This window comes from Apium graveolens, chromosome 6 (assembly GCF_009905375.1).
Source record: "Apium graveolens cultivar Ventura chromosome 6, ASM990537v1, whole genome shotgun sequence".
NCBI classification, from domain to species: Eukaryota; Viridiplantae; Streptophyta; class Magnoliopsida; order Apiales; family Apiaceae; genus Apium; species Apium graveolens.
The window spans coordinates 110231686-110246832 of record NC_133652.1 but is presented as its reverse complement, the minus strand read 5'-3'; the positions used below and the strand labels follow the sequence as shown (position 1 = coordinate 110246832).

Here is a 15147-nt window from a genome sequence, read left to right as displayed (position 1 = left end):
GTAAGTCATATGTCATAGCCTATTTGTATATTCGAGGATTCAACTCAACTCAAATAAGAATGTAATAAGTAAATAGTGGATCTACCGTCAAAAGAGATCTCACAGAGTAATATCTGTCAAAGGATTCAGAAACAAGGTTCATCTACAGACTTGAGGAATTAATTCACTGGAAGAAGTTCAAGAAATTGATCATGCCTCAGTGATATAAATCAAGAGTGTGGATTTAATCAAGTGACAGAGATCTCGTCAGAGTATCATTAATTACAAGGATTTAATCTGAAGAAAATCAAAGTATCAAAGTCAAGACATGAAGAAACGTCACGGAAGTTAGTCACTCATGAACCAGACAGTACATCGAGTGTCAACATTGAAGTGGTGGAATTGATTCATAATTGACTGTGATTATCAGAAGATTTTCAGAAGAATGGTTGCTGCTCAAGATTAGTATTAATTCTCTATTAATTAATTAAGTCATATAATTTAATTAAGAAAAATAAATTATATCTGCAAAGATTAATTTATTTATTAATTGAATTAATTGATTAATTAATTCTGAATTAATATTAAGATTTTTCAGAATTGTTTTTGAATTAAAATCAGTTTAAATCAGCAAGACAATTGAAAATGAACTAGCATGACAATCTGGATTGTCATACCGATTGTCATGCCAAGTCATTTCAATTGTCATATCGAAAGTTACACTGGGAGGAGAATTGTCTTGCCAGTTCATTCTGATTGTCTTGCTAGTTCAATCAATAGTCTCACCGAAAGTCTTGCTAGCCCAATGGATTGTCTTGCTAGCTCAATGGATTGTCTTGCTGAGCTAAAAGGATTGTCTTGCCAACAAATAAGGTGGTTGTTTTATTATTTAAACAACAGAAGCAACAGAAGTCAATCATCCATCCAAAAACAGTTCAAGAACAAAGAAAAGCAGAAGCTGAAAAATATATCATCTCTTCTCTGCTAAAATCAAGATCACAATTTCTAGCTAGTAAAGTTAAATCCAAACCACTAGAAATCATTATCTTGTTCTTGTGTAACAATCTAGCGGATCAAAATCCCTAGAACTTAATCTCAAATCGCGTTTAGCATTTGATTCTAATTATTGCAAAAATAGAAAAAGTTCATGTCGAATTTATTCTAAATTTGTGATAATTAATTTGAGATTAATTCCTTGTAATCGATACAGTTGTTGTAACACCTTTCAAGTTTAATAATATTTTTATTTAACTTGAATTTTGTTTCATATTTTTTATTCCGCATTTAATTCGATTATTCGATACTGTTTGTATTCAACCCCCCTTCTACAAACACATTGGGACCTAACACCTTGTTTAAGTACTTAAGAGTATTCTTGACAACTATTCAGTGACCCTCACTTAAATTAGATTGGTATATGTCTGTCATGCTGAATGCACACGAAACATCAGGACAAGTACATATAATTGCACACATTATACAACCAATTGCAGAAGCATATGGAACTTTCTCAAACGTCACATATCATCTAATGATTTAGGGGGCAATTATCATTTGAGATCACTATCCTTTGAGATCACTATCCCATGAGACATTGAAACATATCATTTATTTACCTCCTGTATCCTAAAATAATTCAATACTTTATCAATGTATGTACTAAAATTAGGTCGATTAATCTCCTCAATCTATCTCTATAGGTCTTGATCTCTAATATATAGATAGCATCGCCTAAGTCTTTCATCGAAAAATAATTTCTCAATCAAGTCTTAACATCCTCTAGAGAATGTATGGCATTCCCTATTTATTATATGCCATCTACTTATAATACTATTAATGTCAGATCACTCCCACAACCTTCTTATAAACAAATGGTTCATATTCGTTTTGAATAGAGCTAAACTTTTTGACTATTTCACCAAATAAATATTCCATCTTCTTGAGGCTTGCTTTAATTTAGAAATCAATAGAAAAAACTGTGTATAACCTTGCTTTGACAAACCGCAATCGCATAGCCAAGGCAATATACATAAGTTGGGAGTGTGTATCGGGTATCGCGCGTGTGTAAAACATGTATTGAGAGGGTACTTTGGATGCTCTCAATGTCAATGCTATTTTGGACTAACTCCTTCTCCTTCTGAAAAAAGAAATTTAGATGTTTTATCCTGTAAATATCTAATAAATTTTATATAAAATAAAATAATATAATAAAACATAGGGTCGAAAATAACTTAATTTAAAAAATATAGTAAAAATTATAATATACATAAGTTGGGAGTGTGTATCGGGTATCGCGCGTGTGTAAAACATGTATTGAGAGGGTACTTTGGATGCTCTCAATGTCAATGCTATTTTGGACTAACTCCTTCTCCTTCTGAAAAAAGAAATTTAGATGTTTTATCCTGTAAATATCTAATAAATTTTATATAAAATAAAATAATATAATAAAACATAGGGTCGAAAATAACTTAATTTAAAAAATATAGTAAAAATTATAAATGAGATTCCAGAGGAGTTTGTTCAAAGTTATATTTGAGATTGCAAATATTGTATTTTATATTACATATATTTGAAAATATTTATTATAACCCGGTATTTATGAAAAAATCCAAAAAAATATAACGGAATATGAAAATTAATATTGACAAATAGCGGCCTATTATTTTACTAGAATGTTCGAGAGGTGTCCATCCAAAGTCCGGCGACCCTCCACGCGTCCCTAATCAACGTAACGCTGATATATATATATATATATATATATATATATATATATATATATATATATATATATACTTAATAATTTCGTATCTATAACCATCTTCATCAGCATCGCCTATAATCAAATTGCAATAAAAAAAAACATTTGTGCGAATTGGAGCCTCGTTTCCCTCGATCGATTCGAAAGGATCTTCAATTTCTTCGTTCTCCCTCTCTATCAGGTACTATCATTTATCTTCAATTCGTTGTCTTTTACATTTAATTCGTCTGCATATTGTTGTATATTCGATTGTTAATGTTAATACAATTTGGGTGGATTGAGATTATAGACGTTTACGTTATCTAAACTATATCTAATTTTTCTGTTGTGTTTGCTTCAAATTAGATACAGATGATTGTGAGTATCTATTGGATAATTATTCTAGGACATTTCTGCAATTAAATGAATCTTATAATTAGGGTTAGCTTTGTGTTAGTGGTGAAGTGTTTGTTAATTGACATTTTTGATTGTGAAATTGTGTACAATCAGATTAATTGACCCGATGTATTATATTGCGTAGAAATGTATTTGTGATTATGTTTGTGTAACGTAGACACTTGAATGCTTAGACTTCGTATCTTTAGTTTTTCTCTCACTGTTGAATCTGTTATAATAATGGACGGTTTTGATTACTGGCATATTTTCCGTTAATTGGCCAAGTGTGTGATGATTTAGAAATGAATGATGCTTATCTGTTTGTAAGTTCTGTTGTTACGTTTTGACTCTTTCAACTTGCACGATTACTGAAATTATAATTATTTGTGATTTCCAGTGATACATTTGAGAAAATATGAGTGGACGAAGGGGAAATGGTGATCCTTTTTCTCAATTTGGTGGTGATCTGTTTGCTGGCTTTGGCGGCTTCGGTGGTCACCAGAGTTTGGCTTCGAGCTTTTTTGGAGGACGGGACCCATTTGACGATCCTTTCTTCAACCGCCCGTTTGGTGGAATGCTAGGTCCTATGATGAACGCAGATCCGTTCAACATGGGGTTCCCTATGATAAATAACCATCATTTTGGTTTTCCTACACATGGACCTTTAATGAATGCTAGTCAATCTCCTGTAGCTTATAGATCCAAGGGGCCAATTATTGAAGAATTAAATTCTGATGATGAAGTAGTAGAAGATGAAGAGAAGAAACACGCTCTCAAGAAGCATTGTAGGTCAAATGAAGGGCCTTCTGAAATTGAAGGTAAACTGCATTCCTTGAGTCTTGTCAAATATGCATCACCTAAAGAAAAGTTGATATTGTATTGAATTTTGTTTGAAGTTTTTGTTCTGGTATTGTAGAGAGGCGTAAGCAACTGCAGGGCGGGAATAACTTCAACACTCTGAATAATTCACGACCGAATTCCCGATCGCAAAGCTTCACATTTCAGAGCTCAAGTGTTACATATGGTGGTTCTGATGGACAATATTATACAAAATCCAGAAGTATGAGGACAGGAAGTGATGGAGTAAGTGTCATTTTTCTTTATGCTATAGGTTACTAGCTTTTACCTGCTTTGCATTCACTTGTTGCATATTTAGTCACAACTCACAACTGATTTTTTGTCATTGTATGGTGGTTTCCAGTTGACAATAGATGAAACTAAGGAAGCTGATTCCGCTACTGGCCGAGCATCTCATAAGCTCTCAAGAGGAATTTATGATAAGGTAGATGACATATCATTTCTTCTTAATAATTTATGACAAAGTTGATATGTGAAACCAATTAAGGTGCTTTGCATTGTCATCATATGTCTGGATTCCAGTTTTAAATTATCTTTAGGTTTTTTAAGAGTGTTACGTTTAGAGACATTAATAGTACCTGGGTACTGAACTCGACTAGGAGAGCGTCAGTGATTTAAATATTCGTCCTTGTGATATGTACAAGTATCTATTTTGCATTCAATATTATATGTTTGGGTAATCTGCAGGGTCATACTGTTTCAAGGAACTTGCAGTCAGATGGAAGAGTGGACACAAAGCAGATCTTGCACAATATTAATGAAGGTATCTGTCATATTCTAGTTAGTGACTCAGAGTGTACCAAGATAATTTATCAATTTTTTAAAGTACTGATTTTTTATTGTGTCTTAGATGAACTTGTCGGTTTTGAAGAAGCGTGGAAATATAATGCGGGGAAACATTTGCCAGGTTGGAGTGAAGGCTTGAGAGTGCAGAATGGTACTGTGTCGTGTCTTTGCATTCCCATCTCAGTTGCGTATTATGAATTTTTTTTGCATTTTCATTCTAGTTTATCATGATATGTCCTCTGTTTTATATCAGAATTCAATTGTTGTGGTTTTTAGTTGACTGCTGATTTAATTGGCGAATGGTAATTTAGGGCCTGGGGTAAGTGCACAAAATGACCAGCATAGCAGGGGAGGCTGGGCTCTTCCTTCTACCGAGGGAGATGGTGTGGGTTCTTCTCATATAAAAAATACTGCAAGTGGGAGGGCAAGGAAAAAAGTTGGAGACGCAAAACGTTCTGCTCGACGTAGGTCCGGAGAGAACTAGAGCTGATACATTGGCACGCACATCTTGGAGGCAGTGCGAGATGATGAAATGTTGCTACATAACTGTTGGTTTTATGCAATGTATTAGGAAGTAGGTACCTGCTGTTGGATCTAGGCTAACTTGTGTGGATTCTATTTTATTACTGTATCCTAGCTATTATGCTTTGTGCCACCATTCTTTAGTTGAGATCATGGAGAGGACTTGACGAGACAGGATGTTGGTGCAATGTGTAATGTAATGTAGTCTTATTATTCGTTTCTACGGGAGTACCTTGCCATAATCTTGTCCGAATTTAACTTGGCATGTGTATGTCACAGAAAAAATTCAGATCGTCTGTTCTTTTTTTTCTTGGAGGGCCGTGTGTTTATATTCTTGACAAGGTTTAGAGCAAATATTCTGTATGCAACTATGAGTTTTTAATTTTCAGAATTATATGTTTACATGAAATTTCCGGTACATTCTCTAAGGTGCCTCGTCCGAGGGATCTATTACTCTGAAAATGTTTTTTTAGGAATGCGCATGATGTATTTAACATGTAGCAGGTAAATTTTTTTGAGGGTGTTTGGTATTTTTCTTTAAACAATTTTTTAAATGTCCTTGTTGCTTTGCATATGACGCATAATAAGCAAGAACATGTTGGTCGATTTACTGGATTTTATATTTATTTTTTAGCTATTTTGAATTTTATATTTCATGAACTGGACAGTGCTATAAAGTTCTTCATTCCCGAAAATTCTCGATTTATTTTTACAAGATACTTTTACTACATCCCAGTCTTAAAATTTGATTAATCACACTAAATTATTTTTAAATGCTAGTAAATTTATTATATGTTAGTTACGAACGCCATGTGGTACATTTCCTTCGGGGGGAAGATGGGTAAATAACCATTTTTTATCAAATAACGATTATTGGTAGAGATGATTGAAAATAACAAATTAATTACGTATTTTCTGATTTGGGTAATCACTAATACATTATTCTCCAAATGGCTAATCACCTAATACCCATTTACAATCACGGTAATAAATGTTAACTTTATTTTTCAAAACTGAATGCGGCAAGTTTTAGTGGGGAAACATGCATATTTCTAAATACAGGGATGTTTGGTTCGTGATTGATAAAACTGGTTAACGAAAATCGGAATTTCGATCTTATATTATAATATTTGGATCGTGGATTTCATGGAAGGGAATGAGAAACTAATTCTCATTGGTTGGTTAAATCTTACCCTCTTTATTCTTGAGTTACCATTTCAAACCTATTTTATTAACCCTCGTTTATATATCACTTATTTTTATTTCTGAATCTCATCCTTCTCTAGGGGTGTGCATGGTGCGGTTTTAGTATTAATCGTAGCCAAACCAATATATGCGTCTCGGTTCGATTAATTGCTATTAACCGCTACCAAATTGCTTAAAACGGTTTTTTGGTTTCAGTTTTTATTCGATTTTTTTATACTTTTTTGTTTGTATGATTTTTTGTTCTTAATGTGTTGGATAAATAAATAACATCAAGTTAAATGATAATATTACATTAATCACCAAAGATTTGTCACTTTAGAATTCGTTAAATAAAATTGATGTATTTCATAAAGTTATTTTTTGAATGTATAATTTATATTATCTTAAATAATAGATACGAAATATGATAAAAATATATGTTGAAAACAATGAAAAAAAGAGTATATATCAAAACATATGATAAAATTGATTATATAAGTATTAAAAAATTTTATTTTAAGAGTATTTACATATTAATCTTAATTAATTTATGATATTATTTTATACAATTTACATTACTAATGTTAAATAAATATTTAATTAACAAAATATTTGAACCGGATTATGATAATATATACACGTATATATACATAATATTATATATATATATATAATATAGCGGTGCAGTTAATTTCGGTTCGGTTTTGATTGAAAACTGGAACCAAAACCGCACCGTTAATTCTGTTTTTGTCGGTTCGGTTTTCTTCGATTTTTTTAGCGGTTTGGTTTTTTTCGGTTTGATTTATCGGTTTTTTCAGTTATTTTTTCAATTTCAGTTTTTTCTGCTCACCCGTATCCTTTCACTGATCATACGCCGCCATAATATGCCCAAATAAAGGATGCGTAATAGATTTTTTTTATATTACGCGTGTCTATGAATTATGTCATAGAAATGGGTTTAACCAATTTATAATTCTAATTCATGATTGCTAAATGCAGTAATCTTTTACTCCGTGCCATAATATGCCCAAATAAAGGATGCGTAATAGATTTTTTTTATATTACGCGTGTCTATGAATTATGTCATAGAAATGGGTTTACCCAATTTATAATTCTAATTCATTATTGCTAAATGCAGTAATTTTTACTCCATACAGTATTAAGCAAATACAGTTTTACCCCTTACGTTTTTTCGTTGTGCGTGTTCTTGCTTTAATGGATAACTTTTATGTATTTACTTAGCAGAGAAACTATTTAATATAGTCAATGCACGTAGTAAAAAGCTTTAAGGAATTTTAATGTTGTAGACTTGTAGTACATCTCACTTTTTTTTAAAATCATTTTTTAATTTGTTTCCTTTATATCTTATTTTCGTACTTTCTATCCATTCTCATCTCTTCGGTTCTCGATAAAAAAATTGGTAAAGAAAGTAACTTTTAAAATTAAAAATAGATCAAAAAATTATTTCAGTTTTAATATGAATTAAAATTAAACTATTTTAATAGACTAAGTTCAGTAAATTTTTACTAAATAATCATAATTTACTTAACATATTAAATAATCATAATTTTACTAAATTGCGAAGACATATAATATTTTTTAAAATTTTATTAATTGTGCTTTTAATTAAAATAAATAAATATATTTCTTATTTCTTAATTTTAAGGCATTAAGTTAAGTTCTTAAAAACAAATCTTTGCTTAGCCATCAGGGTTTCCATCTCCTTTCACTAATTTAAAACTTAAAGTATGTTATTTTTCTTTCTTTTACTCTTATTTTCCATAATTTACCGCCATAAAATTATTGTTTTTAGATAGTTTTTTGTTGGTGCGAGTTATTTCCAATTTATTTAGATTTATTTTGCCTTTTCTTGGAAAAATGCGATATATTTTATGTGATTTAATATTCTAAATGTTTAAATTTTCAAAATTTTCATTTAGCGATATTTTTTTAATGAAATTGTTATGGCCTATAAGGACGATAACTCACACTAAATGTGACGAAATGGATAAATGATGAAATTGTATTTACGGTGGATAACTCAAATTAGATATGATCAAGTGGGTAAATATATATACCATATATATCGATTTTAACAAATTGTTTGATTTATCTATTTTATATCTGTTTGACTCGATTTTTTTAAAATATATATAATCGATTGACTTGATTTAGCAACTAAATTATTTTTTATATAAAATTTTCAATTAAAATTTAAAAATAAAGAATATATAGGCAAAAGTTCAGTGGAGTCCGTTTTTATTTGGAGACCTCGAATCCGCCGTTAGATGGTAGAATTCGAGGTCTCAAATTACATTATATGTGTATAAAATAAAATCTAAAATTAAGGGCACGTAGTACTTTACATACATCTAAGTAGTTTTTTCTTCATTATTCCACATAAATTTAGGCTAAATTATGTATTGGAATTTTATTTTTTAATATAATTTTTATATATTATTTGTTTATTTTAGATAATACATTTTAATTTAAATTTTAAAGTACTACACTATATTACGTTATGCACTCTTTTTTAAATATATTTTTCACATAATATTTTATTTTACAAGTTGCATTATATTTATTTATTTAGGTTTAAAAGTAATACATTTTATAATTTTAAATACACTCTATTCTATTTATAAAGTTCTACGATATGTTTTGCACTCTATTTTTTTTATATATTTTTTTCACATAATATTTTATTCAGCAAGTTGTATTATATTTTTTTATTTAGATTTAAAAGTACTACATTTTTATTTATGCACAAATACTTGTTTTCCATTTAATCCACATCAAGCATATTACACTATAATTTATATTAGACTAAGTTATGCTCTACAAATCTGTTTTTGAATATATTTTTCACATAATATATGTTTTGCATTTAAATCATATTTTTTTTAGATTTTAAATTACTACACTTTATTTATTAAAAAAATCTACAATATGTTCTTCACTCTATTTTTTCTAATATATTTTTCAGATAATATTTGATTTGAAAGTTGCATTATATTTTTTATTTTGGTTTGAAAGTACTACACTTTGTAATTTTAAGTACTTCACTCTATTTATAAAATTCTACAATATGTTCTGACTTTTTTTTTAATTTATTTTTTCACATAATATTTTATTCTGCAAGTTAAATTATAATTTTTATTTAGGTATAAAAGTATTATATTTTAAAATATTAAGTACTACATTCTATTTATCAAGTTTTACAATATGTTATGCACTCTTTTTAATATATTTTTTTACGTAATATTTTATTCTACATGTTGCATTATATTTTTTTTAGATTTAAAAGTAATACATTTTATAATTTGAAGTACGCACTCTGTGCATAAATAAATATTTAGTATTTCTAAACCTAAATAAAAAATATAATGTAACTTGTAGAATAAAATATTTTGTAAAAAAAATATTAAAATAATAGAGTGCAGAACTTTATAAATAGAGTGTAGTATTTCAAATATAAAATGTAATACTTTTAAACCTAAATAAAAAAATATAATGCAACATACAAAATAAAATATTATATAAAAAATATATTAAAAAAATGCAGAACATATTGTAGAATTTTATGAATAGAATGTAGTACTTAAAATTTTAAAATATAATACTTTTAAACCTAAATAAAAAATATAATACAATTTACAGAATAAAATATTATTTCAAAAATAAAATTTTATAAATCAAGTGTAGTACTTAAAATTATTATGAAGTGTACTACTTTTAAACCTAAATAAAAAGATATAATACAACTTGCAAATCAAATATTCATATATTTTTTCACATAATATTTTATTCTAAATATTGCATTATATTTTTTATTTATATTTAAAAGTAATCAATTTTTTAATTTGAAGAAACTCTATTTATAAAGTTGTACGATATGTTCTGCACTGTATTTTGACTTAAATTTATAAGTATTAATATCTCTCTCACTTTGTATTCATCTCTAACTGCACAATCATACAAAATTTAACGTTCCCGGTCTCCAAATAATATGGCTCTCTACTGAACCCAACTCTATATATATAATGTAGAAATACAATAGATAACATGTTTTTGGTTTCCTAAAAAAGCCCTTGTTTATCATTTTAAAGTAAATTAGTCAAAGAAATAAAATTATAAAGAGGCTTAATAATAATCCGTGTAAGTTGGCCGAGTGTATTAAATAAGTTCAATCACATTTAATATATAAAATGGTGTTTAAGTAAATTCAGATAACTGCATGGAGCAAAAATTTAGTACCCTGTTGCGTTGTTAGAATGAAAAAAAATGTTAATCTTGTTAAAAAAAGACTGTAATATTTTACAATTTTTTCCATTTCCAACCCCTTTCCTCTTTCCACATAAACATCGTCTGCCCAATTTTCCCCAAATTTAAAAAACTAGGGTTCCGACACAACTCAACAAAAATGGCGGCAATTAGAGCAACAAGTAACATAATCATGAAAGACATCTTCTCATCTTCATCTCTACTTTCCTTCAAATCACTTTCCATGTTCCGTACCATAATGTTCCCAAAATTTAACATCGCCTTTAGCCGAGTGCCACGTGTCAGGCCTATCAGTTACACTCCAGCTGTTCGGTGCGCCGCTGGAGAAGCTGACCGGAAAAAGACGTCGTCGAGATTGTCTCAGGTTCAGCAAGTGTTGCACGAAGCCCAAGAGAGAGCTAAGTCTGCTGGCAATGAGCCTATCCCTAAAATCACTATTGGTACATTTACTTATATTATGTGTGTAGATGTTTTTTTTACTGTACTATTTGATTGGTTAAAAGGGGTTTTGTATATTTGGTTTTCTTGAAATGGGTTTGAAAAATATTGCAATTTTATTGATGGAAGATTGAAATGTACGAAAATGTGGCACTTGTTTAGTTTTAAGTGAATTACAGATACTGAAATGTTTTTATCTTTAATTATTTATTGATGGTACATGTTTAGGATTTCAGAAAATTTGTGATTGTTTGTGATTAAACTTTGGGGCTTGATACTTCGGGCATGTTTGTGTGCAACTTATAAGTCAGCTTATGACTTATAAGCCCGTAACAGCTTATCGACGACTGTTTGTCGACCCAACTTATAAGTTGAATTTATAACTTATAAGCTGATAAGTTGAATGTTAGCAACGACGTACTTTTTCTCAACTTGTTATGATTTTTTGCTTTTATATTTATTTTAGTTTTAAAATATATATTTGTAAATGTTAATCTAATATTAAATTCACGAATTAAGATAATTATATTTAAAAGTTATTTATTTTAGTTCATTTAAGTAAAAAAAATTCTGACTTATAAATAAAATTATCCAAACACTTATGTAACTTATAAGTATTTATCTACTTATCACTTATGAGTCACTTATTTATTTAAGTCATAAGTTACTTATTTTAAGATTTCTCAAAACTTTATTGTGGCTTTTGAATCATTTCTACTAGTTAGTTGTGATTAGCCCGGTCTGTGTAAGGATGTTGTTATCGATTTTGTTATCTGTATTCTTTATAAACATACTTTGAGTGTTGTTGTTTTCTGCTAGTGGGCAGTGAGAAAAGAAGGGTAATGTTATCCGTGCTGCTACAGAAAGACCAGAAAAAAGTAGCAAATCTGTAATTTTTATCCATACTAATAATACTAACAAATAATTATTGATTAATTTCACTTTGATTATATAAACATTAGAAGTTGTTTGTCCCTTGCACATATGTGCATGACATGATGTGTAGTTTTGATGTTAATGTATATGGCTATAAAATTCTTCAAATTAGTAAGCAGTGCTTTACTTTTAGATCTGGTGACATGCACATAATATTTTGTATACTTCTAATCACTGCAACTATTGTGTTTTGCACTTAGATCATGTCTCTCTGAGCTTTGCCAGAAGTGGTGGCCCTGGAGGTCAAAATGTCAATAAAGGTTTGTAATCACCTGTCTTCTAAATGCATTGAAGAGCATTTCTATACATTCAGTGGCATTTGAGTTTTTTCAATTTCCTCTTTTCCTTCCTTTTATTGTTTATCATTATACATGTTTTACAGTGAACACCAAGGTGGATATGCGGTTTAATGTCAAAGATGCACATTGGTTAAGTGACAGAGTCAAGGAGCGGATAATGCAAGTGGTTAGTTTTGGTTCTTATATACATTTTTCCTAAATAAAGAATCAGTCTATGTTAGAATTTTTTTTAGAATGTGAGACTGCAGAATAGTTAATCTAGACTAGATTGAGTTTTTGGAATCTTGTTAAAATCGATTGACACGCTCTAGAAGGTTCGGGTTTCTCTCTTCTCTAAAATGATATGCATTTGCCTATTTCTTGTGTCTGTCTCATGTCTACACAAATTCTACCATCTTTACTTGCATTTTCTAAGTTTTAAATCTTTTAGTCCTTACCATGTGTTAATTGTGATCATCATATATTTTTTGCTTCTCATGTTAGATATTGCTCTGATATGTATGCACATCTGTTTGAATCAGGTGTTCATCCAATGTAAGGATTATCTTCTTTAGTGTGTTTCTGTTTATTTCTCTTTGTACCCTAGGAGGCTAGGACATATGTATTGAGCCAGTGATCCAAACCTTTAGTACCTTGGTGCCATTACGTTAAATGTAATCTCATTATGCAAGTTTTTGGGATCTCATTAACAGGAAAAGAATCGGATCAACAAAGATGGAGAGATTGTGATTTCTTCAACAAAAACTAGAACACAGAAGTAAGTCTGCCAATGCTGGATAATTCTTTACATGCGTTGAAATGATTTTAATTACATGCCTGTTCTATTTTTTTTTCAGGGGTAACATTGAAGATGCGTTGGGGAAACTACAGGTAATGTAATTGAAACAGTTGAGTGTTTAAAGGATTCATGCATCCATCTTTGTATAATTACTGTAGGAAACCATATCACTATATAACTCTTAATGGCAAAACTGTGAAAGGTATATTAATAAATTCAGTATAGAATTTTGCTATGTTACCCCGGACTCGGGTATGGGTGTCGGACACGGGTTCGTATCCAAGTGTCGGACTCAGCAATATTCTGAAAAATTTACATGTTTTTGGCCTAAAATAAGTGTCCAAATGTCCATACCCATGTCCGAGTGTCAAGCTAAGCAAAATGAAGAGTCCGGGTAACTAAGGAATTTTGACTTTTTAGCTAAAAGAAACTGCATCGTGTTCTATTGATGTTGTGCTGCATTTGTTTTGTTTATTAATTTTTTGATGTGCATATTTCTAATTTCTTTTATGATTTGCTAATTGTATCACATTATGATAAATCAGGCAATTATAGATGCTGCTTCTTATGTCCCACCACCACCTTCTGAAGAGCAAATGAAGAAAATTGCGAAAATGTAAGAAGTCAAATCAACCATGAACCTTGTTAATGTTCTTTATTTGCTCTATTTCTACCGCTAGTGAATATTACTTTTGGTTTTGTTTAATGTTCTCAACTTCATCTTATATGCTTATAGTGTTACGGAAAGAGCCAACTAATAGATACTTATGTTTTGTCTTTTGTTTAAAGAGCTGCCACTGGGGAGAGGAAAAGGCTGCAGAGCAAGAAGATTCTTTCTGATAAGAAAGCTTTCCGAAGAAGTCGAGACTGTTATGACTAAGCTGTTCCTACCTCTAAACTTCATCGTGAATTTTCTACTGAGAAGGTCAAAATTAATATATAAAATCAGACCATCTACTAGTGTCTTGAAATTCATAAAATATCTTTTAAAGGCTGACAGATAAGCTAAAATTCTGCAGGATGTATATCAAAATGTTAATACATTGGAAGGGCCCAAAGTTATGGTAGACATCAAGACTAATGAGCAATGATGTTGGACAGTTTGTATATAAAATGCAGTTATGCTAACAATTATAATGAGAATGACTTTCTGCTTTATTCTTGCATGCCTTGATAGTTTACATGTTAAATTTATGCAACTAGTTATAAACTTACAGTATATATTCGCGGGGGAGATGTTTGATGCTTTTGCGTGATATTTCGCACACTCGAACCCCATGAGTTTTTTTCCCTGTTGAAGGATGTATAATTTGATTTGTAATGTCAGAGTGCATGAAGAAGCTTTCGGTTGATTACTTGATTATATGCAAAATGGATGGATCCGTCTTATTCGGTAGCAACTAGCAACTCATGATTAGCATGATCTGCTACAGCTAATGAATTTATTTAATAACACTGTTCTGCACAATATATTAATTATATAGATCAAACGTCACATGATAAGAACACATTCTTATTATATCAGGACAGGGTCTTATAATAAGAATGTACAATCATAGTGTCACCGTTAAATAGAATTGACCTTTTATCAGGATGTGACAACTAGTACATAATTTATACATGTAATAGATCAAGTTGAACTATTTTAATGTTACACATGGTATAAAGTTATAAAAGATGCTTTATCTTCGCAATTGAGTAATTGACATAACCAATTTGAACTGCAAGATATTTACTGTAGCATGCGTACTTAGTTTTGACTAATTGATGGTGATTATTATCATATTATATTAGAGTAAGCATGTTTAGTAGTAAACATATGCGCACTACATATTTGAAAGTTATTTATTTTTTGTAACTAAACAAGATGAGGTAAGACAAGATATATGAATAGAATTGCTAGGCAGAGGAAAATGTATCTTCAGAAGTTTGCTACTTACGATTCCTAA

General features: G+C 29.9%; 2 protein-coding genes across 4 annotated transcripts; both read left to right on the top strand.

The window, feature by feature from the left end:
• Positions 1-2761: 2761 nt before the first annotated feature.
• LOC141667042 (uncharacterized) lies at positions 2762-5499 on the top strand. Of its 3 annotated transcripts, none has more exons than XM_074473358.1 (7): positions 2762-2918; positions 3510-3930; positions 4029-4195; positions 4314-4394; positions 4658-4733; positions 4821-4939; positions 5068-5213. In XM_074473358.1, exons 2-7 carry the CDS (start codon positions 3528-3530, stop codon positions 5077-5079), a joined length of 858 nt encoding a protein of 285 aa, XP_074329459.1. In that variant the 5' UTR covers positions 2762-2918; positions 3510-3527; the 3' UTR covers positions 5080-5213. The 3 variants fall into 3 exon arrangements, with proteins under 3 accessions (XP_074329459.1, XP_074329458.1, XP_074329457.1); XM_074473357.1 differs by having other exon boundaries at positions 5033-5077; XM_074473356.1 differs by having other exon boundaries at positions 2763-2918; positions 4821-4907; positions 5068-5499.
• Positions 5500-10770: 5271 nt separating this feature from the next.
• LOC141668863 (uncharacterized) lies at positions 10771-14356 on the top strand. The gene is made up of 8 exons (XM_074475895.1): positions 10771-11187; positions 12322-12381; positions 12504-12586; positions 13113-13177; positions 13257-13290; positions 13744-13814; positions 13988-14123; positions 14218-14356. Exons 1-7 carry the CDS (start codon positions 10887-10889, stop codon positions 14076-14078), a joined length of 705 nt encoding a protein of 234 aa, XP_074331996.1. The 5' UTR covers positions 10771-10886; the 3' UTR covers positions 14079-14123; positions 14218-14356.
• Positions 14357-15147: the final 791 nt, after the last annotated feature.

Coding starts and splice junctions, on each gene's coding strand:
- LOC141668863 (XM_074475895.1), top strand. CDS start 10,887: ATGGCGGCAATTAGAGCAACAAGTAACATAATCATGAAAGACATCTTC. Junction 12,382..12,503: donor AGGTCAAAATGTCAATAAAG/GTTTGTAATCAC, acceptor CATGTTTTACAG/TGAACACCAAGGTGGATATG. Junction 12,587..13,112: donor AGGAGCGGATAATGCAAGTG/GTTAGTTTTGGT, acceptor TCTCATTAACAG/GAAAAGAATCGGATCAACAA.
- LOC141667042 (XM_074473356.1), top strand. CDS start 3,528: ATGAGTGGACGAAGGGGAAATGGTGATCCTTTTTCTCAATTTGGTGGT. Junction 4,395..4,657: donor CAAGAGGAATTTATGATAAG/GTAGATGACATA, acceptor GGTAATCTGCAG/GGTCATACTGTTTCAAGGAA. Junction 4,908..5,067: donor AGGCTTGAGAGTGCAGAATG/GTACTGTGTCGT, acceptor ATGGTAATTTAG/GGCCTGGGGTAAGTGCACAA.